At 44.7% G+C, this 26,433-nt stretch overlaps 1 protein-coding gene across 9 annotated transcripts in view; it reads right to left on the bottom strand.

Annotated features, from left to right (window-relative positions):
- Positions 1 to 26,433, bottom strand: part of gse1b (Gse1 coiled-coil protein b) — a 693,846-nt gene that overhangs the window by 143,773 nt on the left and 523,640 nt on the right. The window contains exon 1 of one of the 9 annotated variants that reach the window (XM_087995726.1): positions 23,129 to 24,088. The exons of the other annotated variants lie outside the window; for them this stretch is intronic. Coding sequence (XP_087851852.1) covers positions 23,129 to 23,165 — 37 coding nt within the window. The 5' untranslated portion in view covers positions 23,166 to 24,088. Of the gene's footprint in view, positions 1 to 23,128; positions 24,089 to 26,433 lie in introns of those variants that run through there. 9 annotated transcript variants of the gene reach the window in all.

Genomic DNA, 26,433 nt, shown 5'->3' with positions numbered 1-26,433 from the left:
ACGATGGATGAAAGTAGCATCGACTTGGTCGATGTGGGACTGTCCCAGGTCTCTACATTTGTTTCCCACAAACCAAGTCAGAAGGGGTGCAAAGTAAAGGTGACTGAAGGGGCAAATCTCTTAACATTCCTCTTAAGGAGCTGAACATTTTAAAACAAAGAGATCAGAAGGATAAATATAATCCAAAAAGATCAAAGCCAAGGGGAGAAAGAAATCTCTGAATAAATTAAAACACGACAGGCCAGAGATCATTCCAAAGGAATTATCACATTGACTTCAGAATGACAAGAGGCAAGGGAAAAAAGACTGTGTTTAATCACCCTGAATTCCCAAAGTACCAAAAGCCCGTTTAAGGCATTGTAGGACAGCCTTTAATCTCCAAATATGAAGAGGGAGGCAGAGCCAATGGAGCTCTTGATGTAGACCTGATAATTAAGTCTATCCCAAGAGCAGATGTTGTGAGCAGTTGTGTTTGCTTTCATTTCCCTCACATGTGGGATGAATGGTTATTCGGTTCCAGTAAGGGTTCCAGGCATTTCCATTCTCGGGTACCCTTTTCAGTGTGACTCACAGAGTAACTTGAATGCATTTTCAGTATCGTGAATTGGCAACTTCTAACGGGGCAATTGCAGGTGTCATTGAGAGAGGAAAGGAGAGAGAGAGAGAGAGAGAGAGAGAAAGTGGGAGAGACGGCAAGAGGAGACCAGAAGACAGACAAGGGAGAAAGGGAGAGTGAACACAGAAGCAGGGAAGAGTAAAATGGAGGAATTGGCAGAACCAGACTGGCTGAAACAACTTGACTGCCACTGTCTTTGACATGAGACTTCAGTAGCAACACATTTTGAAATGCAGAGCACAGGCTTGCACAAATTGTCAGTGTTGGTATCAGGGTTCCATATATAGCTGACTTTCTCTTTTTGAAACATATCAACTGAACAGGAGTTAAATGAAACCTAATTGACAGCCTGCTAATGTGTTAAATATTCATTACCCCTAAGAGCTACAGGAACCAAATCCTCGGAACCAGGTAGGAGTTTAAAACTAATTTCAATCTCTGGCTCCTGTAATGCGTAGTTTGCAGTATTAGTCACTAACCACAGGATGAGGCACTACCCTCCACACAACCACATCCTGTTGGTGGTCACTGCTGGAGCATCCTGGCAAAAGCCACCACCTGACCCACCAACTCAGCCTGGGCTGACAGAGTCAGGGAATGGCTGGTTAGGGAACTCACAGGCTCGGTGTAAGTGCAGTTGTGCTTTTGTTCAGCCTCCTTCTCCCCCACTTTTACAAAACGTACTTGAGACACAGACGAGAGAGACAATTTGTGAAGATGTGTGGTCTGATGTAACTCACTTGTCATTTTAAAATCAAGATGGAGCCTTTTGAATATTTTAATTGTACTTAAAAGCAGTGCTTCAAACAGTCTTTTCTTAAAGCAATATCATCATCATGAAATTATCTAGCAATGTCGATCCTTTAACAGGCCTGAGACAACCTTCTACTTTGCTGGAGTATTCAATTTTGATATCACCCAAACAACTAACAGAATGGAAGGTTTTACTTTCAGATTGAACCTATAACAAAACTGCTTTCTCCTGTCACCTGATAGTTTACAGGTGTTTTACATGCAGTGGTAGTATTCCTACCTCTGGATCAGGAGGCCTGGGTTCAAGTCAGCTACATTAGGGAGATTTAAACAATACTTCGATAAGCACATGGATGATTTTGGGATAGTGTAGGGGGACGAGCTGAGAATAGTTCACAAGTCAGCGCAACATCGAGGGCCGAAGGGCCTGTTCTGCACTGGATTGTTCTAAGTCCCACATGCCCAACAGGTCTGTCACAACAGACATTGGGGGGGGAGAAAGCAGCACAGTAGCTCAGTGCTCCGGGTTCCTCCCACAGTCCAAGGATGTGCAGGTCAAGTGGACTGGCCATGTTACATTGCCGATAGTGTCTAGGGATGTGCAGGTTAAGTGGATTAACCATGGGAAATGCAGGCTCACAGGGATAGAGTGGGTCTGGGTGGGAAGTAGTTCAAAAGGTTGGTGTGGATTCCACGGGCCGAATGGCCTGCTTCCATACTGTAGGGAGTCTCTCACATCTCTAAACAGGTTGGTTAAAAATAACCAAGGGCATAAGTTTGCTCCTGATCCAGTTACAATATAAGGCTTCAACTTTTTTCTCATTCATTCCCTTTAAAGTAAAATTGGATCCCAGGTAACATGGAATTCCCTAATTTTATCCCACAAAAATACTAAGTTGTAGTTCTTCCCCTCTCTCAATGAATGGACTATAAAGGGTGGGAGTTCACCACCAGTGACCCCACCTGAGGTTGAGGGACAGGGAACAGTGTCGATGACACAGGCTGACTGACCGCTCTCCTTACCTCAGTAACAAAAGGCTCTACATGGTTTGAAGCACTTTTGCCAATGAGATGAAACAGCTACAAACTCCCTTTACTAGCCTCCCCCCATTTCTACCGACTTCCCACGCCTAAGCAAAGCTCCAATACTGGAGCCATTCTAACATAATTTGAGAAGTGACTTCAAACAAATAAAAAAGTGCTGAATAAAGGCTGAGAATTGTCTTCAATTTTTAACCATGATGTAGAAATAATACATGAGGCGATCGTGGCTCTTTTGCGTGATATATTTTGAAAGCTTTGCAAGAGGGAGAATTGGGAAACAGAATAAAATAAAGCCAAATAAACTGGCTCCTTCCATGTGAAGTAAGGCTCCGGTACTGATCTAATAGATGAATAACTAACCTGCCAAATCGGAAAACATTCCACAGATCCTGCAGTCTCCGGCAGGATTCCAAAATACAGCTCTCCGCAGATAAGCTGGGAGCTCCATGATCAGCTTTCCAAGAGGTATTGTTTTGAGAGACAGAAACTGCCCACCAGATGGCAGGTATAACAAAGCAGCTTGCTCTGGCCAAAGCAATTATTTATCTAATTATGATTTACCACTTAACCACATGATCTTTGTGGAGTTGTGGGCAATTAAAATCAGTGTGATTATGTGGATTATGCAAATTGGGCAGAGCAGAGCAATTAAATTTTAGAGCACACACATGAGCTGTCAGTGAGTGGGTCAGAGAACCGAGGGGCCCTCATGCTCACACAGGAGAGCACGGGGATGGTTGACCTGCTGTAGAGCGCTACTAGCAGGGACATCAATTATTATCCCTTCATCCTGATCCCTGCTCGGCTGTCAAGCCTTTCAGTGGTGCCGTCGGGGAGTGCATCCAAAATGATAAGGAAGGAGGGGGCAAAGAACAAGAGCTGTCTGCACAACAGAATGATAGAAAGAGAGAGAACCACAAAAGCCATTAGACGTGCATAGTGCAAATCAACCAGAGACATTAAAAGGCCATTCAGAGATCAACTTGTGTGTCGCTTGTAATCTCTCCCATTGATTATGGAGGGGCTGGGTAGTTGCTGTCTGAGCTAATACATAACAGACTCAATATAAATCATTCTAACTATGTCATGCAGCTATTTGCTTGACTGTGGGATTATCTGATAATGTAACCTTCACTTGCCATGATCATTAAATGACCAAATCAGTACCGAACCCACTCTGCTTTCCATTTACTTTATGTGATTTTTTTTTAACTGCAAGTCTTCTGGCTGGTTTGATTATTTTTCTGGATTTTTTTCGACAATTCGCACAAAACCAGTCCAGAGCATCATAAAATGTTCCCTCGATGCTTTCCTGAGTGGAGAGTCAGGCACCAATGTTTTAAAAACTGCATAAAGGCCTTTTATGGTAATTTTACTAAAGAGTGTGCGAATAAATGGGAGGTTTTAACACCGCCTTATTTCACTTTCTGTGGTGAAGAATTGCAGCATTGCAAGTGTTTCTGTCGCATTTGCAACGGGGGGTTAAAGGTTGCCAGGTGTGCCCTTGCTCTTACGATAGTGTTAGCTAAACAACAACTTAGCTGATTTACAGCACTCATTTCAGCACTGCAACAGCACAAGGGCTTTTCTCCCTGCATTGAGGCAGGAGACAGAGTGGAAATGCGTTGGACAGCAATGTTCACCTCTGGATCCTGCTGTGTCAATGGAGCCCAGAATGTCAGTGTGCTGTCTGTAAGGCTCCCGTGTGAACAATCTTAATCCAATTCCTGGAGGGCACAGACTTGCAGCGCCAAACTGTCCTTAATTCCACACTAATTGGTAATCAAACACAGCAATGCTGTCGGACTGGACAGTGAGAGATAATAGCAATAATGTCACACGTCCCACAGTGGAAGGAAGTACACTGTTGGAGGACAGTAAAGGGAACTTTCCGGTCTGGAACTAGATGAATAATATGCCTGACTTGGAATGCATTTTAAAAATTGTTCATGGGATGTGGGTAACACTGGCCACACCAACATTAATTGGCCATCCCTAATTGCAGAGGGTCAACCACACTGCTGAGAGTCTGGAGCCACATGTTGGCCAGGCCAAGGATAGATGGCAGATTTCCTTCCCTAAAGGAAGTTAGCGAATGGGCTTGATTATTATCACAATCTACTGTCTAGTTTCATTAGGCTAGCTTTTCCTTTCGGATTTTTATTGATTCCAAATTTCACTGTCTACCACGGGAGGATTCAAACGCACATCTCACACAGCATTAACCTGCAGCTCAGCATCACCGGCCCACAGCTCGGCATCACCGGTTCACAGCTCAGCATCACTGGCCCACAGCTCACCATCACCAACCTACAGCTCAGCATCACCGGCCCACAACTCGCCATCGCCAACGTACGGCTCGGCATCACCAGCCTACAGCTTGGCATCACCAACCTACAGCTCGGCATCACCAACCTACAGCTCGGCATCACCAGACCTACAGCTCGGCATCACCAACCTACAGCTCGGCATCACCAGACCATAGATGTGCATCACCGGTCCACAGCTCGGCATCACCAGCCCACAGCTCAGCATCACCGGCCCACAGCTCAGCATCACCGGCCCACAGCTCAGCATCACCGGCCCACAGCTCTGCGTCACTGGCCCACAGCTCTGCGTCACCGGACCACAGCTCAGCATCACCGGATCACAGCTCGGCATCACTGGCCCACAGCGCTGAATCACCGGTCCACAGCTCGGCATCGCCGGCCCACAGCTCAGCCTCACCGGCTCACAGCTCTGCATCACCGGACCACAGAGCTGCATCACCGGCCCACAGCTCTGCATCACCGGCTCACAGCTCTGCATCACCGGCTCACAGCTCTGCATCACCGGCTCACAGCTCTGCATCACTGTCAAACAGAGCTGCATTACCGGCTCACAGCTCTGCATCACCGGCCCACAGCTCTGCATCACCGGCCCACAGCTCTGCATCACCGGCTCACAGCTCTGCATCACCGGCTCACAGCTCTGCATCACCGGCCCACAGAGCTGCATTACCGGCCCACAGCTCTGCATCACTGGCTCACAGCTCTGCATCACCGGCCCACAGCTCTGCATTACCGGCCCACAGCTCTGCATCACCGGCCCACAGAGCTGCATTACCGGCCCACAGCTCTGCATCACTGGCTCACAGCTCTGCATCACTGGCTCACAGCTCTGCATCACCGGCCCACAGCTCTGCATCACTGGCTCACAGCTCTGCATCACTGGCTCACAGCTCTGCATCACCGGCTCACAGCTCTGCATCACCGGCCCACAGCTCTGCATCACCGGCTCACAGCTCTGCATCACCGGCTCACAGCTCTGCATCACCGGCCCACAGAGCTGCATCACCGGCTCACAGCTCTGCATCACCGGCCCACAGCTCTGCATCACTGGCTCACAGCTCTGCATCACCGGCCCACAGCTCTGCATCACTGGCTCACAGCTCTGCATCACCGGCTCACAGAGCTGCATCACCGGCTCACAGCTCTGCATCACCGGCTCACAGCTCTGCATCACCGGCCCACAGCTCTGCATTACCGGCCCACAGCTCTGCATCACCGGCTCACAGAGCTGCATTATCGGCCCACAGCTCTGCATCACCGCTCGACAGCTCTGCATCACCGCTCGATAGCTCTGCATCACCGGCTCACAGCCCTGCATCACCGGCTCACAGCTATGCATTACCGGCCCATAGCTCTGCATCACCGGTCCACAGCCTTGCATTACCGGTCCACAGCTCTGCATCACCGGTCCACAGCTCTGCATCACCGGCCCATAGCTCTGCATCACCGGTCCACAGCTCTGCATCACCGGTCCACAGCTCTGCATCACCGGTCCACAGCTCTGCATCACCGGTCCACAGCTCTGCATCACCGGTCCACAGCTCTGCATCACCAGCTGACAGCTCTGCATCACCAGCTCACAGCTCTGCATTACCGGCTCACAGCTCTGCATTACCACTATACTACTGCCTCCTCATAGGCACTCAAGATGTCTGAAATAGATAGTTCGCAATTCCCAACGCATGCAGTCCTCACCTCACCGAGCAGTTTAAAAAGAAAGTTCAAAGACAGGAGCACTTTGGTATAGCTCAGCAACTTTATCCAGGCAGCAGTTTAGCCAAAGCTTAAACACTCTGGGTTCTAACCCCGGTCTTCATGTGTCTCAAGGGATCAATCTACCTTGAAATCCTGGATGTGACAAGTGAATTGATGGAATACCTTCACAGCTGTATGCTCAGATCTGGAAATATTGATTCTCTAACCGGCATCAGTCAGTTGACCGAGATCCCAATTGCTGTCAGCTGTGGCTCAGTTGGTTACTCTGTCATCTCTGAGCTCTAAGGTTTGGGATTGAAGGCTGGTTCCAGATTTTCAGCACAGAGTACAAGGCTGACACTTCAATGCAATACTGAGGGAATGCTGCACTGTCAAAGGTGCTATCATTTGAAAGAAAAGTTTAGGTGCTTTCAGGTGGAGCAGGGCTTTGTGTCTTGGTCAATGCCTGCCCCTTGATCAACAACACAGAAAGAGACCATAGGTAGTTCTTCCATACCACAATGGTTGCGTTCTCTTGTAACCCTGCATTATCGAAAAGTCACGCTTTAGAAACAGCACTTAAAGTGTTGGCAATGTCATCATTTTGCAGCCAACACACGTTTTAGAAATTTGCGCTTTAATAAGTGTCCCCAGTTCATCAATCCTATTCCAGCAAATATGCGTTGAGGAAATGTATGTTATAGCAGACTGACCTGTATATGGCCGTTATCATGCTGCTGTTCAGAGGAATTTGCTTTGCATTAATTGGCTGTCAGTTGCTACAGAGACTACATGTCAAAAGGAAGCAATTTTGGAGGTCCCGTGGCACAGTTGTATAAATGTAAGAGTTTTGTTTTAAGCTAGTCCGTCAGCCTCTAAAGTCTGAAGCAAAAATGGCATCCGGGCAACCTGATGTCAGATAATTCTGAACAGGGAGGAGGTGTTCCATCTGGGTTCGGTCTTCCTGAGATACAGTGCAAAGCTCAACCATGTCATCTCATCGTTGTTCTCCATTCAGTGTCCCAGCCTCAAACAAGGACAAGACTGCTCTAAACTGTTGTGCTACCCATGAGCAAATTGTCTAACCTATTGTCTATTGGCTTGAAGGAACATGTCTGCCACAGAATTGTAGACCAGCATGGTTCCCCATCAGGGAAAGGAGGAACAGAGGATCCAGGAGATGGCAGGGGTATCAGAAATTAGAGAAAAAGGAGACATTTTCTTTTCATGGTTTGTTGCTTGAGCTGGAAAATGTAGATAGGAAATCAAGGCAATCATCTACTGAAATAAACAGCTGACATAGCGAAAGGGATGGAGGACAGAGCAATGAGAAACTCCCTTCACTGAACAATTACAAATGGCTAAATAACAAGCATGGACAATGGAGATAATGAAGTATTCATATTATTGATTGTCGCGGGGACTTGTGCTTCTCATTACCAGTACAAAGTGTGTTTATTATTCCATTTCACCCAACCGATTCCTTTCCCTTTTTAAAATGATAAACCCACGAGCACTGACTCAATCAATTCAGGTTTAATGCACTTCGCAAGTCTGCAGATGGTACCAGTGGACCAGCCGGGTTTATCTCTGGGTAAGAAATGAACACTGGCAACAGTGCCGATTTGCTGCATGTATCTTGATTTTGCTAATAATCAGGCCATCTGTTAGCAATCGATGGCCCACAATGCTCTTGTCGTCAGTCATCCGGCAAGATGTCGCCTGGATTTCAAACCGATCAGTCTGAACTCCTTCCCTGATGCCAGGCTCAAAACCTTTTCCAAATTAGCAATCTCTCCCTCCCGGTTTTTTTAAGAAAAAAAAAATCTGTCACTCCAAATGAATTCATTAACTTGGAGATTTAGCTTAAAATTCAAGAGTAAGGGCTGGGAGATGGAGAAAGTGAAAGAAAAAGAGACAGACAGACAGCCACAGAAACATCAGGCTTGAATAAAGAAGCCAGTCGGAAAACTGGCAGGGTCTGGCTGATGAATATTAGGACTTAGCACCAGGCACAGATGTGCCACATATTACAACTAAATTATTACTGCATGAAGCAGTTGAAGCATCAATGCTTGTATATTAAACAGCATTACTGTGAGGCAAAGTGTTTCAGATATCAATACAAGCTTTCCAACTCCCAAACAGTTTCAAAACCAGGTGGGAAAGGGCACAAAGACTCCTTAGCATAAATGAATGCTCGATTGAGAAGTACGATGCTCTCTGGAGAATCAGACCAGTCAGCTCCTCATCTATCAACTCCCAACTCAATGTTACTCTGATAATCACAGTCAGATCTGAATGCACATGTCGAGAGTGTGGTGCTGGAAAGGCACAGCAGGTCAGGCAGCATCCAAGGAGCAGGAGAATTGACATTTCAGGCTTATGCCCGAAACATTAATTCTCCTGCTCCTCGGATGCTGCCTGACCTGCTGTGCTTTACTCAAGTACCCCACTCTCGACTCTGATCTCCAGCATCTGCAGTCCTCTACTGAATGCACATGTCTACGATTAAGGCAGCTGCGTTCTACTATATACTAATATGTATGGCTTTTTTTTTAATAAATGCGCTATAGGATTGGGGAAGGGGAGTGTGGGAGGTGTTTGAACTGTGCAATACAGGACTGCCTAGCTTTCCCTTCTCATTCCTCAGGAAGTATGGCCATAACGAGTGGGAGGGGTTAGTGATGGGAATCTGAACAAATTAGTCAGGGGAATGGAGTCTGCAACAGGGCCTGCAGGCAACAATTCTGTGCTGGGTTACTGCAGTCTGTGGGTTAGTCCCACAGATTACTCACATTCACTGAGTTATTACACTGCAGACAGCCAGTGATCCCCTCCTTGGCTGATGGCGTCACCAAATAAAACCACCAGAGGCGAGCTGATCTACACAACATCATTACTGGCTTAGTGAGGCACAAATAAAAATCTGGATCCGCTTTCTCTCCAACCGACAAGGGCTTCAGTTCCAGGACATAAATCAAATTCAGATGTGGGCTTTTCTTATTCTGCACGAAGGTGCCATGATCTGTTTAAAATGTTGTCTATGGTAATCTTCTGCCTTCAGTGCAGATTATTAAAATTCACTGTATATTTAATCTGCTCATCTGAATTAATTGAATTTTTAATCTCTGTAATTGCCAGTATTTGCACCATTCCAATCATGAGCTCATGACAATTTAATGACAAAACAGAGGACTAACCACAGAGCCATCATAACCGGAATCAATTATATATATAGCATGTAAAATATTACAATAGTGAAGACAACACTAAAAGGATTCTATTCACTGGAATTGCCCAAATTCCTTTTGTTCAGTGGAAGGTGGATAGCTGGTTACCTGTGCATTATATCACCTCAGCTGTTAATTGATTTACTATGCTGAGGCCTAGATCTCAAGAGTGATGGTCGCTGTTACCCCTGCTCTCCAATGCATTGATTAATAAATCCTTGTCCATCTTGGCAAAGATCTTCATAGCCTCTCCCCAGGGTCTGGGTTATGGCTTGCCTTAAACTCTGGCCAATTCTACCACTCCTCCATACACCTCTACTCTACTATCAACTACAATAGCTGTGATTATTGTGGGCTAGTTAGGCCAAATGGCCAACTGCAGTGCTACATCTATGGTTGGGAACTCCAATCAGAACTATTGGTTATATCATCTTCAAAAGTAGTCTCCAAAACTGTCTTCCACAGCACGGCTTATATCACCTTCTGATCCTCTTGGCTCCTGCTTTAGTGTCTATTCCCCTCACCATAGTGCAGCATGTTTAGGTCTCTCACTATCTTAAAGTTGTATAACATTTGTTCTTGCTGAGCTATAATCTTCTTAAACTATATCTTGGACTGACTTTCTCTTTCAGCGGTGGCACAAAGCTGGTGAAAATGGAGCTACTGTTCTTTATGGAAACTGCTCAATCCGAATCGCAGGTGGCAGTTAGTCTCCATTTTGGGACATCTTCCCAATACACAGGTTAGTAAGTACCAGACAAATGTGGCATGAAGATGTATACAGAAGGACCTCAATTATCCAAACACCTCAGGTGGGGAGTATTTTGTTTGGATAATCGATGTTTGGATAACACCGTTTATAAACATCGGGACCTTGCAATCTTGTCCAGATAATCCAAAATTTGGATTATCAAATGCAGGGTAATTAAGGTTCCTCTGTAGTTACAGACAGCTTTGCAATTCCTGCTGAGATGTGAAGATTTTATGTATGGTCAACATTGAGCTTTCCTGTAATATCTTTTCCATGTTTATTACCCAGAGACACTCATACAGGAAGAGGGGTCAATTGGACAACTGCAGTTGGCAGGAGTCAGTTCATTCAGAAGAGGAGATGAAAACACAGAGGGATGGGGGATGAAGGCTTTAATAACAGGAAACTATGACCATTTAACATTACTGATCTTCATTGTTACAGCTACGTTCAACTCAGCCAGTCCACTAACACAATGGAACTGAAATGATAAGGAACTCTTCTTCTGATTGTCTCACTCACTTTTTAAATTGATGACCCATACTATCCCCCTCAACTATGACAGAACACATCTTCAGGTTAAAGGCCAGTGCATGCAGTTAGTGTTGGGAGACAAATGCAGTAAGACAGTATTCTCCACTTTGTAGGCATGTTCCTTTAAAGGTCACCTGACCTGAAAGAAATCTGAATACCATTAAGTCCAACTTTCTGGCAAAGAACCCAAAACACTAAGTGAATTGGTCACTGACAGCCATTATTGTCAATCAATAATCTTGGAATAAAATGGAGCTACACCTTCAGAAGCCACTTTGGCCCATTAATGCCGACAGTAACCTCGACAGGCAATTCTATCCCCACAGTCCCTGAAAAGGAAAAAGTTACTTGCTAAAATTATTCACAGATGTATTTCAAATCATCTCAAACTCATGATGAATCTATTTGAGGAGAGCAAATACATGGTCAAACACAGCCTTTATTTTCAATCCCCTCACACTATGTGGTCAGGTATAAAGAGCATCAACGCAGAACACAAAAAGGCACATCGCAATGGCATTCTACAGAGCACTCGGATAGAACAGAGCAGGCAAAGTTCTCTCTCAAACTGAAGTCAAATCAACCAATTCCATTGAGCACGTATAAAGGAGATTGTGTGCCTTTGCGTGTAGCATGTGTTGATCTGCTCATAAAAGTTTTAATACGCACATACCACTAGTTCGTAAAAAGCATCAGGGTAGCAAAACAACATAGTACCATAAATGTTTAAAGTGCAGTAAGTAGCAATTCCTTGTCAAAGCTTTCTAGGCAGCACACAGTGTGAGAGACTAATAAACACTTTGGGCTGACTGTACTTATCAGTTTAAGGGACATATGTTGCTGCTGTTATCAGTGTCATTACACAGCAGTAAAGTGTAAAAATTGATTACAATGGCATTTAGCCCTGTCCGTTGACAGATGCTATAAAGCCCAGAGAAGGGACAGCAAACATCTGGTCAGCCTGCCTGCTTCACAGATGTGTTGGGCAAATAACTCAGGAGTCCCACCCTTCCGTCTGTAGTCCTGCCCTACAAGGTTACCTCAACATATTAACCTTTTCGCAACTGAGACGTCCAATCTTGGCCTTTAAAGGATACCCACCCTATTCCATGTTGTACTTCCATTCTTTTCTCGAAACACAGGATGAAAGATAGAATTCACTCTTAGCACCAAAAGTTGCACCGTGCTAATTTGTGATGAAGATTTTATTCCTCTGATTGAAATTATGGTCCAACCAGTCCTGCAAATGGTGCTGGGACTATTCTAAACCTTGGCCTTTTTGAGGAGTCTGCGCAATTTTATATATCATGCTCTGAAACAACTTAAACTGCGATGAATCTCTAGATAAACCATACACAAGCGAGATACTGTCAACTGAGGCTACAGGTTCCACAGCTACAATACTCCCCTCCAATGAGAGGCATTGCTCATTAACCAGGGCCTATCAATCCTGCTTCAGAGTATCTTTCTGCCCAGGTTTTGTTTCCTTCCTGTTTTCTTCCACAACAGGTTTCACGGTTTAGCAGTTCAGCTGCTACTACCCTGTCCAAATAACTGCTTTTCAAGAGTGAGCTGAATAAGGGCAAACCAGATTCTGGATTAGTGGTGCTGGAAGAGCACAGCAGTTCAGGCAGCATCCAAGGAGCTTCGAAATCGACGTTTCGGGCAAAAGCCCTGCCCGAAAAGTCGATTTCCAAGCTCCTTGGATGCTGCCTGAACTGCTGTGCTCTTCCAGCACCACTAATCCAGAATCTGGATTCCAGCATCTGCAGTCATTGTTTTTACCTCAAGGGCAAACTAGGTACAATCTCACTCCACAAACAGGTGCACCTTTGCATCCTGCCTTTATCATACATAGAATTACAAGCTACAACTGGTCGAGGAGCTTATTCCTAGTTGCAGAGACAATTGCACTGTGCGGCAATGAACAAATTTAGCAATTATTTTCGTATTAATCACAGAGTAGAGAAAAATGGTGCATTAAGTGGGAACCAGCAGATGACAGCACATGTGCATAACTCAGACAATAAAACGTAGGACAGACTTGGGCCATTCTGTCCATCCAGTCTGTTCCAACATTTAATGAGATCATGGCTGATCTGAAACCTTCAACAATCCTTTTCTGCCTTTTCCCCAACTTATACACTGATAGGATGACACTCAATGCACCTGAAAATATTCATCGTGATAAGTAATTGAAAGGAAGTATTACCAACAATATTTTCACAAGGCAAGTGAAAGATATTTTTGTTTTATTCACTGGTGGGATGTGGGCATCGCTGGTCGGGCCAGTGTTTATTACCCATCCCTAGTTGCCCCTGCGAAGGCAGTGGTGAGCTGCCTTTTTGAACTGTTGCAGTCCAGTTTTGTGCAGCGGTTCAAAATCCTTTGGGAATGAATTCTGGATTTTGACCCAGCGACAGTGAAGGAATGGCAAAATATTTCCAAGTCAGGATGGTGAGTGCCTTGGACGGAAACTTGAAGGTGGTGATGTTCCTTGTCTTTCTAGGTTTGGAAAGTGTTGTCTAAGGATCTTTGGTGAATTTCTGCAGTGCATCTCGCAGGTAGTACATAAGTGCTGCTACTGAGTGTCAGTGGTGGAGGGAATAGATGCTTGAGTTTTTAGGGCCAATCAAGTCGGTTGCTTTGGCCTGGATGGTGTCAAGTTTCTTGAATGTAGTTGAAGCTACATCCATCCAGGCAAGTGGGGAGTATTCCATCACACTCCTGACTTGTAGATGATGGACAGGCTTTGGGGAGTCAGGTGGTGAGTTACTTGCTTCAGTATTTCCAGCCTCTGACCTGCTCATGTAGCCATTGTGGCAAGTCCAGTTGAGTTTCTGGTCAATGATAATGCCCAGGATGTTGATAATGGGGGATTCAGTGATGGTGACACCATTGAATGTCAAGAGGTAGTGGTTAGATTGTCTCTTATTGGAGATGGCCACTGCATGGCCACTGTGTAGTACAAATGTTAGTTGCCACTTGTCAGCCCAAGCCGAGATATTGTCCATTTAAATGGTTTCAGTCTGAAAAGTCACAAATGGTGCTAAATATGACATCTAGATGTTCATGGGATAGGGTGGTTATTTGGACCATGAAGTTATATTAAACTGTGAGTCTAATACTGAATCCCTGGTTACAGGTACCTTTCTCTTGTACACAATGTCTGTCAGAACTTGAATGTAACTTAAAAGATAGAGATTAGATTAGATTAGTTTCCCTACAGTGTGGAAACAGGCCCTTTGGCCCAACAAGTCCACACTGAACCTCTGAAGAGCAATCCACCCAGACTCATTCCCCTACATCCAGCACTATGGGCCATTTAGCATGGCCAATTCACCTTACCTGCACATCTTTGGATTGTAGGAGGAAACCGGAGCACCCGGAGGAAACCCACGCAGACACGGGGAGAATGTGCAAACTCCACACAGACAGTTGCCAGAGGCGGGAATTGAACCCGAGTCCCTGGCATTGTGAGGCAGCAGTGCTAACCACTGAGTCACCGTGCCACCCGATGCACCAAAGCTTTTCATGTTGCGTTCATTAAGATATATAAGATTGTTTGCCAAATTGCAAACAATCACAACAATTTATATTACAGGAGAATCTCAGAATATCTACAGTGTGAAAGCAGGCCATTCAGCCCATCGAATTCACACCAATCCTCTGAAGAGCATCTCACCCTATCCCTGCCCTTCATTTCTCATGGCTTATCCACCTAGCCTGCAAATCCCTGGACACGATGGGCAATTTAGCCTGGCCAATCCTGCACATCTTTGGACTGTGGGAGGAAACCCATGCAGATATGGGGACAATGTGCAAACTCCACACAGACAATTGCCCAAGGATGGACTCGAACCCGGGTAACTGGTGTTGTGAGGCAGCAGTGCACCATTTTCCTGGCGCACTAGCCAACAGTTGGTGCTTAATTGGTTTACAGGTTGTTTACAACTGGTTTGGAGAAAGAATGGGGTGGCGTCCCTTGGAGAAAGCATTAGAAACTTCAATCTCCAGGATAATTTAAGAAAAAGCACAAGGCTTGGACATACTCTTTTCACCATCAGCAACTGTCACACTCAGGATTGTTTGGCAAATGTTGCTGAATTGCAGAACCATATCAAACAGCAGCCTTTCAGTTTGGGGTTAATGTCTTTCTTGTGGCCATGAATGGTGACATTTGTGTTCTGCACAGCTGCTATGGTCACCATCAATAGCATCATAGGCATGACGCTGTGATTAACCCAATACAGTCAGTCTATTCTGATGTCTGTGGCACAGCTTTCCACTGGGGTGTATACACAAACATATATGGACTCTTGTTTAGGTCAGGGATTTTGTGTGTGTGTGTGTGTGTGTGTATACACGCGCGCAGAGCAATTATTACATTTAAATTGGTATTCCCATCAAGTTACCTACACATCAAGTTGGTGCTCCAATCGAAACTTGGTATTCAGATTTTATTCACCAAATGTGACAAGTGTGCTATAAACAGATCCTTCGCAACCTCCAGGGACCTTAGTATTTACAGAGCAAGTTAGAATTAAAGACAGAAAATAAAAGTAGCACACATCAGGAAACTGTGATATTGCCACCCTTCAAGACACTTAAAGTCACATTGCAACTAAAATCTTCTTCCATATAAATGTAACTGAGCTAGGCTGAAGGGGCTGTATTCCCTGAGGGTGGGAGTCCACAGGTTAACATCCTTTCTCTATATCTTTTTTTTCAATTCGGCTATGATCGGAAGAGATTCCATGGTGTTTCTGTGCAATTGCCCTATTTAAGCAACTCCTCAGAAATTCTGTTGAGTGCCTGCATCTAAAAGGTGGCTGCCAGGGGCGAGTAACATAGAAAACAAAGGATACTAAGTCACCACGCAGATAGAATGTTTCCTGCCGTTTGCCTAATAGATAAAGAGAGACAGACACAGTGTGCTGCAGCCGGAGCTGTGGCATCTCAAAAGCAGCTTTAGTGAGGTGCAAGACTGTGCGGCAGATACAAAACTCCAGGGAGAATGAGCAACACCCCCACAAGATCCCTGAGATACTGCGCCAGAAAGCAGGCCAAACATCTTGCCTTTGTCCAATAAAATAAATGCAACCAGAAGTTAACTGGATGGCTCCATGTTTTATCCCTCCCTGCCACATCTGAAGTGGTTACAGATCTAAAAGGTTGAAAGCTGACCTAGAGTAGAGCTGTCCAACCTTCCGAAAGACAGCAGAGTGACCTCATCGTGGAAACTGTGTCAGTCAGAGGGCTATTTTGAGGTGGCCAGCCCATCAGCGGTTTGTCTCACAATCTGGTAGCGGCCCATTGCTCGCTTTGCCAGTGCTGCCAGATGGAGTTTGCACCTTTGACATTTGCAGCAAGCAGCCACTTGGATGTCCCATCTTAACTGTGCAACAACAGTAGGAAGGCAGCAGCAATGTGCCTGGAATTATAGGGATGGTGGCCAGGGAGGTTGAAACACAGCAACCGAGCATAGTTCCAGCACCGACAAGAGATGCGACAGAAGCGAAATGCAGATTTAGTCATGGCGTGGGCAGATGCATTCATATCAATTTGTGCCTCTACTACTTTGGACTTTATAACAGAGTGCAGCTGCTTTGAGGGGGAGGGGGAACTCGCACATCTCCTCAATCTCACCAGCATTGATGGTCATACAGGTGCAGGTAGGAGCAGGCATCGCTGCCCAGCGAATAGAAATGGGATCTTTGAAGTCAACTGCAACTCCTTCACCACTAACCCAGCTGAGCACAGCAAACTCAGCCCACACTGACTCGAAACCCCAACTTGGCTGAGGAGCTCAGCAACACATCAGATGACTAATGAACCCACAAGAGCTCCCTGGGTTTCTCAGTAAAATATAGCTGTTAAATATTGGTAGAAAAAAAATCACTGTCTTTCAGAGCTACTAGGTTTTCTTCATAATCCGGGCTTGACATAGATTAGATTAGATTAGATTACTTACAGTGTGGAAACAGGCCCTTCGGCCCAACAAGTCCACACCGACCCGCCGAAGCGCACCCACCCATACCTATTCCCCTACATTTACCCCTGCATCTAACACTACGGCCATTTTAGCATGGCCAATTCACCTAACCTGCACATTTTTGGACTGTGGAAGGAAACCGGAGCATCCGGAGGAAACCCACGCAGACTTGGGGAGAATGTGCAAACTCCACACAGTCAGTCGCCTGAGGCGGGAATTGAACCCGGGTCTCTGGCGCTGTGCCGCCCTATTTAGCAGCAACGAGCCAAGACCAGTGTGAATCATCCACCTGTATCTGAATTACTAAACTATTTTCTTCAGTTCAGTAGACAATAGAAGATCCTGAAATTGTTCAGCATTTACTTTCTGTACTGAGAAATTGCATTTGTTAGGAAGATAAAAATCACCCAAAAACTTTCAAAGTCAAATAAAAACATTGAAGACACGTCATGATTTTAGCGTTTGGTCATTTTACAGGATTTGCAGAGGTGGTCTCTGTAAAACAGTATTCACCCCTCCATGCAGGACCCTCTTGCTGAATTCCTGAATCACTGGTTGTGAAGAGGTAAAAATGACCAAGGATTGTTAAACTGTTGCCTTAAAGACCCAGACCAGTTGCCTGGCATGTGGGATTTTTTCCTCCCTTTTGCATGGGTGCTGAATGTACACACAGTTCACTTCAGCTAAGATTGGTGAAAAATTCCAATTCATATTGGACTCAAAATATTAACTTTATTTCTGTCTCTCCACAAACCCTGCCAGGTTTCTCCAGCACATTGCTTCAACTTGCTAACGTGACCGAGTAGAAACTCAAACCTGGAATCAAATGGTACTCAGTTTTATTTTAATTCCAAAAATATACTTATTTCATAAAATTATCTTTGTGTTTCTGAAGTTAAATGGGGGTCCGTTCAGTTATCTGACCCTCCTGAAGCCTCAGTGTACATAACTGTAATCTTGTATAAGTCAGAACTACTTCATTTGTTTGTTGAAGAGTCAAACACCTAAGTTTGTTTGTTTGTTCATATGTTACTGTACAGAACTGAGCTGCTTTTGTCAATATGTATGTATACAAAGATCAAATGATATTTAGTGGTACATCAGCAACTTCTCTTTTTCTCTAAGGCATTGACTGGGGACACATATTCGACCTTTGGCCTGCCTATTTCCACCCTGTCCCTTTACCTCAAGGCTGACCGTTGTCTTCCTGTTGGAGAGTTAACACCTGTCACAGGCTGGTGCTGCACTTTGTCAAGATGGCCATTTGTCCTGGGTCAATCTAATCCACAAATGCAAGCATAGCCTTTAGTCATCGTGCTGGAGAAGTGGGTGCGAAGCTCTACCCCCTGAATATCCACATTTGAACAGGCGTAGGATGGTCATTGGATATTGAGAAGTGCAGAAACTCACAGTCTGAAGTCAACTTGACCCTCCTTACTGCTGTGTCAGTGCAGAGAGAGGCAGAGACTTCTGGCTCAGAGACTTTCTGGAACATCCAGCTCATTGGAGTGGGGAAACTCTTCAAGTATTTATAGCCCACAACTGAAGGGCAGAAACTAGTCAAAGTTTTATGGAAATTTTGTTTTGTCCATTTCTGGCTTCGATACATTTTTAAGCTTTGCAAGAAACCAGTGTAAGAACAGCATACATAACACATCATGAACTATGCTCCAAAATATCCTGATTATAATTCATGTTTTCCCAGACACTGAGGACAAAAATTAATTTCCAGATTGCATAAAGGAGAGATAGTTCCAATGGAAACTGGGAAGAATTTGAACCTTGCCAAGTCTACAGCTCTTTAGCTTTAGAATTCAAATTCCTAAAGTGTGGAAACAGGCTCTTTGGCTCAACAAGGCCACTCCAAAGAGTAACCCACCCAGACCCATTTCCCTGCCTTATATTTATCCCTGACTAATGCATCTAACCCACACATGGGCAATTTAACATGGCCAGTTCACCTGACCTGCACATCTTTGGGCTGTGGGAGGAATCTGGAGACCCAGAGGAAACTCACACAGACACAGGGAGAATGCGCAAACTCCACGCAGACAGTCACCCGAGGGTGGAACTGAACCCGGGACCCTGGCGCTGTGAGGCAGCAGTGCGAACAACTGAGCCACCGTACTGCCCTTTGCCACTACCTTTGAGAATATATTGAAGGTTGTCAAGGGATTGGAAATGAATTCTAATCAGAGGAGTCTTTCCTTCATAGTATTACTCAGTCTGCTGATTGTCTGAACTGCATTGAAACCAGATTTACAAAACAATTTTCTTTGAATCCAGAGTTCTTTGCAAAACAACATTTACACACTGGAAGGATAGTCAGTATTCAGTGTGAATGCTGTACTTTATGATTTTACAAGGTTATTGACTGGCTTTCTTAACTCACTGCCATTTTTAAGCATTGCTGCTACTAAAACAGAGATGTTGGCATTGGTTGCTCTCATGTTATCAATGCTTTAAATAAATGATGCCCCTTTCTATTTGAAAGGAAAAGCTTTGAAGATATTTAGAAGTGCAGACCTGCTAAGTGCTGTTAACTTGGGAAGATTAGTTTTTAATAATTACTGAAGTGTATCATGTTTCAACACTCAGTAGAAAGTCCCTCAACAAAATGATTTAAATCATATCCGAACATCAGCGTGTCTCTTCCTGAAGCAATGACAGGAGGATATTGCTGGCTGCAGGTCTCAAAACGCAGAATAAGATCTTTAAATTTATCCCCAAGCACTGAAATAATCAAGATACTTTGAATGAAGAAACAGAAAGAGGGGAGGGAGAAACTAAATGAGTTAAATATTACGTCTTTTAAAAATATTCCAAAATTTGAGTGACCATGAAGATGTATGAGTGGGCATGTGGGGAAGGGGCCAGAGGAAGGGATGGAGAAAGGAAGATAATAGACTTATAATCCGGCGTGTCTTTCAAATTGCAGCTGCAATTCCTGGTGTGTATTACCAAGGGATTCGAATCACAATTTTAGTTAGGCTCACCAAGGTTTTATTAATTGACAATTTATTTTCTTTGCTGATTACTAATAGCACTCTCATCATCACATTGCACTGACTGTGCAGAATGAGATATCACAGATTTCAAGCTTAAAACAAATGCATCATTCCTAGACTTTCAAATAACTTTGAGTTGAGAGAATGAAAAATACTTTTTTTCTTAATGTAAGTGGTCATTCTTTGGCAATGAATATCTTATTTAGCTATAACATGCCATTCTTTACCTAGGTCAAGAAAGGAGAATCTTAAAAGTCAGAGTTACAGTGGTAAGAAATAAGAAACTGTTGGAGCAAGTCAACCAGTCCAGCAGCAGTGGTTACAGGGGTGGGGTGGGGGTGGGGTTGAGAGAGAGAGTGGGAGGGGAAGAGAGAGAGTGGGAGGGGAAGAGAGAGAGTGGGAGGGGAAGAGAGAGCGCGGCGGTGGGGGGGAGAGAATCACGGGGAAGAGAGAGGAGAGAGAGAGGAAGAGGAGAGAGAGAGAGGAGAGAGAGAGAATGAGGAGGAGAGAGGGAGAGGAAACAGAGGAGAGAGAGAGGGGGGAGAGGGAGGGAAAGAGTTGGGGAAGAAGGGGGAGGGTGGGAGAGACGGAGGAGAGGAAGAGGGAGACACAGAATTAACGTTTGGAGTCTGATGTAACTTCTTTAGAATATCTTTATTTTAGATTTCTAGCATCCACGATATTTTACTTTTGTAGAGCATTAAGAGCCTGATTCACAAGAACTAGCTTCTCACCACTCCCTCACCGTTCCCTACTTGCTACCTGTCAAATGATCATTTCAAAACCAAGAAGTGGCTCGCTATGCAAGTTACAGGTGAAGATGACAACATGAAGTCAGTTAATACTCGACAAAATCATCCATCAAAATAAATAGACACACATCAATACTTAGATTTAGTGGAGATCAAACCAAGAGACAATAAATACTTGCAAAAAAGAAACATGAACACCATGATGGGAATGAAGCGTGAGTTCCACCTCACAAATTTCTTCGATATTTTTTAATCAAACTGTTTGGAAATGTTGGTATGCACCTCTGGAACAGGTGGGACTTGAAACTGGGTCTCCTGGTTCAGAAGTAGGAACATTACCATTGCACCACAAAACAATTTTCTGAGATACAGATATACTAGATAGGAGTAGGTTGGGGCCATAACAGCCTTTCAATTTTGATCCACCGTTCAATCAGATCATGGCTGTTCTGATTCCTCCACAATTAGGTTTCCTGGTAACCCTTCACCCCCTTGCATACCAAGAATCTATCACCGTTGCCTTCAAAATATGCTTCCACTGCCTCCAAACCTCTCAACTCTCTGAGAAAAAAAGTTCTCATCTCAGTTTTAAACAGCTGACCTCCTAAACAGTAACCCCAGTTCTAGATTCTCTTGCAAGAGGACACATCCCTGCCAGCTGTCAAAATCCAAAATCTCAGTGAACTTCATTTGTTGACTAGATTAGAGTGATGCTGGAAAAGCACAACAGGTTAGGCAGCATCCGAGGAGCAGGAAAATCGACGTTTTGGGCAAAAGCTCTTCATAAGGAATGGCTTTTGCCCGGAACGTCGATTTTCCTGCTCTTCGGATGCTGCCTGATCTGCTATGCTTTTCCAGCACCACTCTAATCTAGACTCTGATCTCCAGCATCTGCAGTCCTCACTTTTGCCTACTTCATTTGTTGACTGTTTATTCATTTTTTTCCAAAGGTCACGTTCATCTTAAACTCCATTTGTATTTATTATGACTAATAATAATGATGTAAGAATACTCACTATGGTATGTACATTCATGTTAAAAATCAATCTTAGTTGGATACACTTGAACGCATCTTTTCGCAAATTTTAACCAGCTTTGCTTTGAAAGTAGAATAAATCATTTGGTGTGCATTATACTTGAGTTTAGTGGGAGGCTTTGAAAGGAGTAAAGATTACCAAATAATTCTTCCATCGCTGGCAACACTAGTATCTATTTAAAGGTTAGCATGGAGCAGTGGGAAGGAGGATACTGGAGTCAGAGAATGAAAGGATGTGAGACAGACTGAAATCATGGGGAGGTTACAGAAGGCAAGGAATAGGACAGACTTTTTACTGAGACAGAGATTTTCAATTTGCTGGGGACTGGGAGTCATTGACGGTTGACAAAGTAAAGGTTCCAGCTGACAGACTAATGGAAATCCAGAACATTGCGAACTAAAGAAATTGAGTGCACAGAAATAGTGAACATGGATGCGAGAGCTCAAACATCAGTAGAACTGAGATGGGGTAAAGTAGTTGAAATGTTGTGTAAGTGCTATATTAGACAAGGGATGAGGTTTGAAACAAAGTTTTGGGGTGCATATCAGATAATTAGCCTGAGTGAGTAGCCATGCGAGGGATAAAGGTAACAACAGTAATTTTGCCATTAAGTTCAAACAGTCTGAGGATATTCCAACTCATTCTCTATCTGATGTCGGATTAACAAAATTACTACTATGAAAAGCAAGCTGCTGGCAGCAAAGATTTGGAAAGTGATCCCAATAATTTTGTCTAAAAGAGGAAAGAAGCTGGCCAAGAATGCAATCTTGGGACAAAAGTGAAGGGTAACAGTATAACTGGAGTTGTATTTGCCCCGGCTCTAGTGAGCCATCTCAATCTAAACAACAGAAGGAAGAGTAGTTGTTGAGTAAAGGCAGACCACAGAGACAGAGAAGGGTGGAGAGAGTGTGAGAGATGGGTGCTTGGGAATCTGCGGTGAGGTGAAACCAACACCATTACGGAATTTCTTCCCACGAGCCAGTTAATGCGCCACTGAGGGGAAATAAAAGGAGCTCTATTGGCCACAGTTCGTTTGTGGACCCACAATCAGAATTCCCCAAGCCACACGGAGAGGGCATTCACTGATCGTAACTCCCAGCCCACTTAAAAAAAAAGTCAGATTACCCAAGTGCTTTAAAAATGCACTGCTAAATAAAACAGACAGAAGCTTTTTAAAAGAGAGATTGTGTGTGTGTGTGTGTGTGTGTCAGGATTCGGGTGGTGGGGGCGGGGGGAGTGTGGGGGCAGAAACAAAAGCGTTGGAGGAAGCAAAAACCCTCCGGCTGGCGAATGGTAACAGGCTGACATGGTGATAAAAGAAGGAACTGTGCTTAGAAATAGAGGCATAGGCAAAGAACGGTAGCTGTTGACGTGTCTTACCTGGGAGGTAGTAGAGTGGTGGCTTCAGTCCAAACATGGTTTTAACTTACAGTGCCATTGTTCCTGACCAAAGGAGAGCAGCAAGCATGAATGAGTTGTACAGGTCCAGAGATCAAGGTGTTCTTGTCATTGAGTACAGCAATCAGACTGTCAGTCCCAGATCCACATTGTGCTCAACTGACCACTAATAACACTCTGACGCCCCTGAACAGCTGCCATCCCCTTGCTTTCAAAACAAAAATGAGAAGAAAAAAAAGAATAAGGGTTGAGGGGATAGTGCCAAAGGCACAGTGGTTAAGATCGTGAGGAAACATTCATTTTTTTTTCTGCTTCAGGTGAGACTTGAGGGGATCCGCTGCTTCTGTTCCACTCAGTCATCGGAATGCCAAGGTCGGAGGGGCAGCAGCAGCAGCACAGACGCTGGGGTTCAGGAGAGAGGGAAGAGGAGTCAGAGCTGGCTCAGGCAGCCCTCCGGGGCTGGTCTAACACACTCTGGAGCTCTCCTCGGTCCTCCTGCCCCTGGGCTCCACAGCTCACCTCCTTGGGCACAGACAGCACAGGAACAAACACACACACAACAAAAACAGGGGAAGAAATTCGCTCCTCCTCTTCCCACACACACACACACACCGCAGCCGTCGATCAATCTTCATGCAGGAATCATTAGCTGTAAATTGGCGAGTCTGCTTGAATGACAGCAGATTTGTCACTCTTAATGAAAGAGTGAGGTTAGAAAAGCCGGCGGCATCTGTTCAGCACCCCTCGGTCCAGGGCTCAGAGAACCTTCGCTTCCTTCCCGATGTCGAGTATAAAACGATACTCCGCCAAAATGTTTCTCTGACTGGGCATACGCCACCCTGTGAGCCACGCACAGAGGGAAAGTCCGCTGTTTAAATTAGCCAGATAACCAGAGGGAGAGTTAGCAGCAAAGCTGCAGCTCAACACCCATCCTGTCCTCCCTTAACATCAACTCAGAGACGAGCAGTAACACGGGGAAGCCGGCTGACGGAGCAATGTGTGTGGGTGAGAGAGAGAGGAGGGACTAAACAGTGGAAAATAACTACCTCCAAGTGACAAACCAGGAAGAGGTTAATGTGAGGGGGGACACGAGACTCAATCTTCCAGCTCACTTTTATTTTTGCAAAATAAATAAACTTTCACTCCAGGTCAGACCGAACATACTTTCAAAAAATCCCTTCTGAACACTTCCAAACAGACCCACTTAATTCAGAGGCACAACCTGGGGGGTTCCTTCCGATAAATCACATTATTTTCATCAGACTCTACAGAACGAAACACATAGAGAGAGAGAGAGGCGGGAGGACGCTGACAACAACGAGTTAACGAGCCTGAGAGGAAGGGTTGTTCACATAGCAGCCACTCGGGTTAAAATGCAGACACACAAACGACCACAAGAATACATCATTCCTGCCCAAACTACTTTGACATCAAAAAGCTCTATGAGCAAATGCATTGCGAAAATAAAACCCACATCCTCTGTTTTGGTCATCGGGCAAAGATTTTTGTTTTGAGCTGATACCTAGTCTGTGTGTTTTTTTTTCCCATGCAAAGCACCCATCTCTATTTCTGTCAAAAACCTCAACTTTTAAAAATTTTAAATAAAATGTAAAAGGTCGCTGCACAGTTTCGAACCTTGGATCCCCAGGCACGCAGCGACTAACAGCTCACTGGGTGTCTGAGTCTGTATCAGCAGCTACAGCAAGAGAGACGCGATAAGGAATCACTAATCTCCCTCACACACTAGCGCCAGCGCTCCAGGCTTGCTGAAAGATTTTTTTTAGTTGTTGCAAGATTGTATGTTTGGCTGGGGGGGGGGGGGTGGTGCTTAAAAGTAGGAAGGCGGAATTGAGCGAAATTATCTGCTCCGGGGCCGTGAAAACACAAGTGCTAAGCATCTGGCCCATTTATTTGCCTGTGACCTCCGAGGTCGAGCAGTCCCTATTATCAGCTGCTACACTTTGGAGGCCCATTGTTTGGAAGGTTGTCTGCGTGTATTCCCTCAGAGAATGCCAGGCTGTCTGAACACACACACACATACACACGTCCCTGCTGCTAGGTTCCAGAATGGAAATCGACCAACCCCACCACCTCCCCAAAAGAAAAAGACTGACATTGACATTTTAAATATATATATATAAAATAAATCAGTGTTACAACAAAAGGCTTTGCTGCAATTAGTCAAATCAGCAGAACAGTTGCCATCAGGAATAGCGTAGGGATTCTGTTAAGATTGTGTTACACAGGCAAATGTCATGCATGGCACTGCCGGCTTGCTTTATCTTGCACATCAGTCAAATACCTTCAGCTAATGTACCACAAGCCATTATTTGTACAGGAAATCGGTAAGCAACTTCTGCAAGTACAATGATTTAAGACGAGGGTGGTAAGAGACCTGTTATTTTGCATGGCTGGGAACTATGTCCCAGTCTTAAGATTGTGGCAATGGACTGCCTTTCAGCTGCTGTCAATGCCATTTGGGCTGTGCTGTGTGTTGGCACCACCGAGAGATTAACTACCCCGTCACAATTCCTGCAATTAGCCACATAGCAGGTTTGCTGTTTCAAAAGCCCTGTGTCACTTGAAACACTTTCTTTCTCTCTCTCTCTCTCTCACACATACACACACACACAGAGCAAACCCTTTTGTGGGTGACTGGTTATTTTTAGTGTTAAGATTATCTGTTAAGGGGTAGAGATAACATAACCTCTACCAAGCTCCCCCCCCATTCTTACCCACTGATCCTGTTAAGTCTAGCAAAAGTATAGCATTCTTCCAATGCAGCTCTGGTAGGGTGAAATGTTAATGCAATTTGGACCAGTAGGTGTTATTTAAATGCAAGTCTTTCTTTCAGGTTAATAAAGAACTTGTACTTATGTAGCACCTATCACAACCTCAGCACCACCACCTACCCACAAGAAAAAGCACATAGCAGTCAATGAGGTCCTTCCAAAATGAAAACGGAAAGTGCTGGAGAAACTCAGCAGGTTCAGCAGCATCTGTGGTGAGGAGAACAAAGTTAATATTCTGAGCCTGATGTGACTCCTCTTAGGAACTGGAGAGAGAGGTCGGAAAGTAATGGATTTTTGGCTGACACACTAGGAAAGAAATGAGGAGCAAGTGGAACAGAAGGGAGAGGTCAAGGAAGGGTTAGAGAGTGAGGCAAATTAGAGGTCACTGGTGTCACAGAATTAAAGTGAAAGGAAGTGATTTTTGGTTACAGAGGAGTGGGCTAGGTCCAGAGTAGAGGTTAATAAGAGAATGTAGGTCAGCACTGCTGAAAGCAC

This window comes from Chiloscyllium plagiosum, unplaced genomic scaffold, assembly GCF_037043375.1.
Source record: "Chiloscyllium plagiosum isolate Xiang-an unplaced genomic scaffold, Cpla_swu_hap1 HiC_scaffold_17, whole genome shotgun sequence".
NCBI lineage: Eukaryota > Metazoa > Chordata > Chondrichthyes > Orectolobiformes > Hemiscylliidae > Chiloscyllium > Chiloscyllium plagiosum.
The sequence above is the reverse complement of the archived record's forward strand: the minus strand, read 5'-3'. Positions and strand labels throughout refer to the sequence as shown.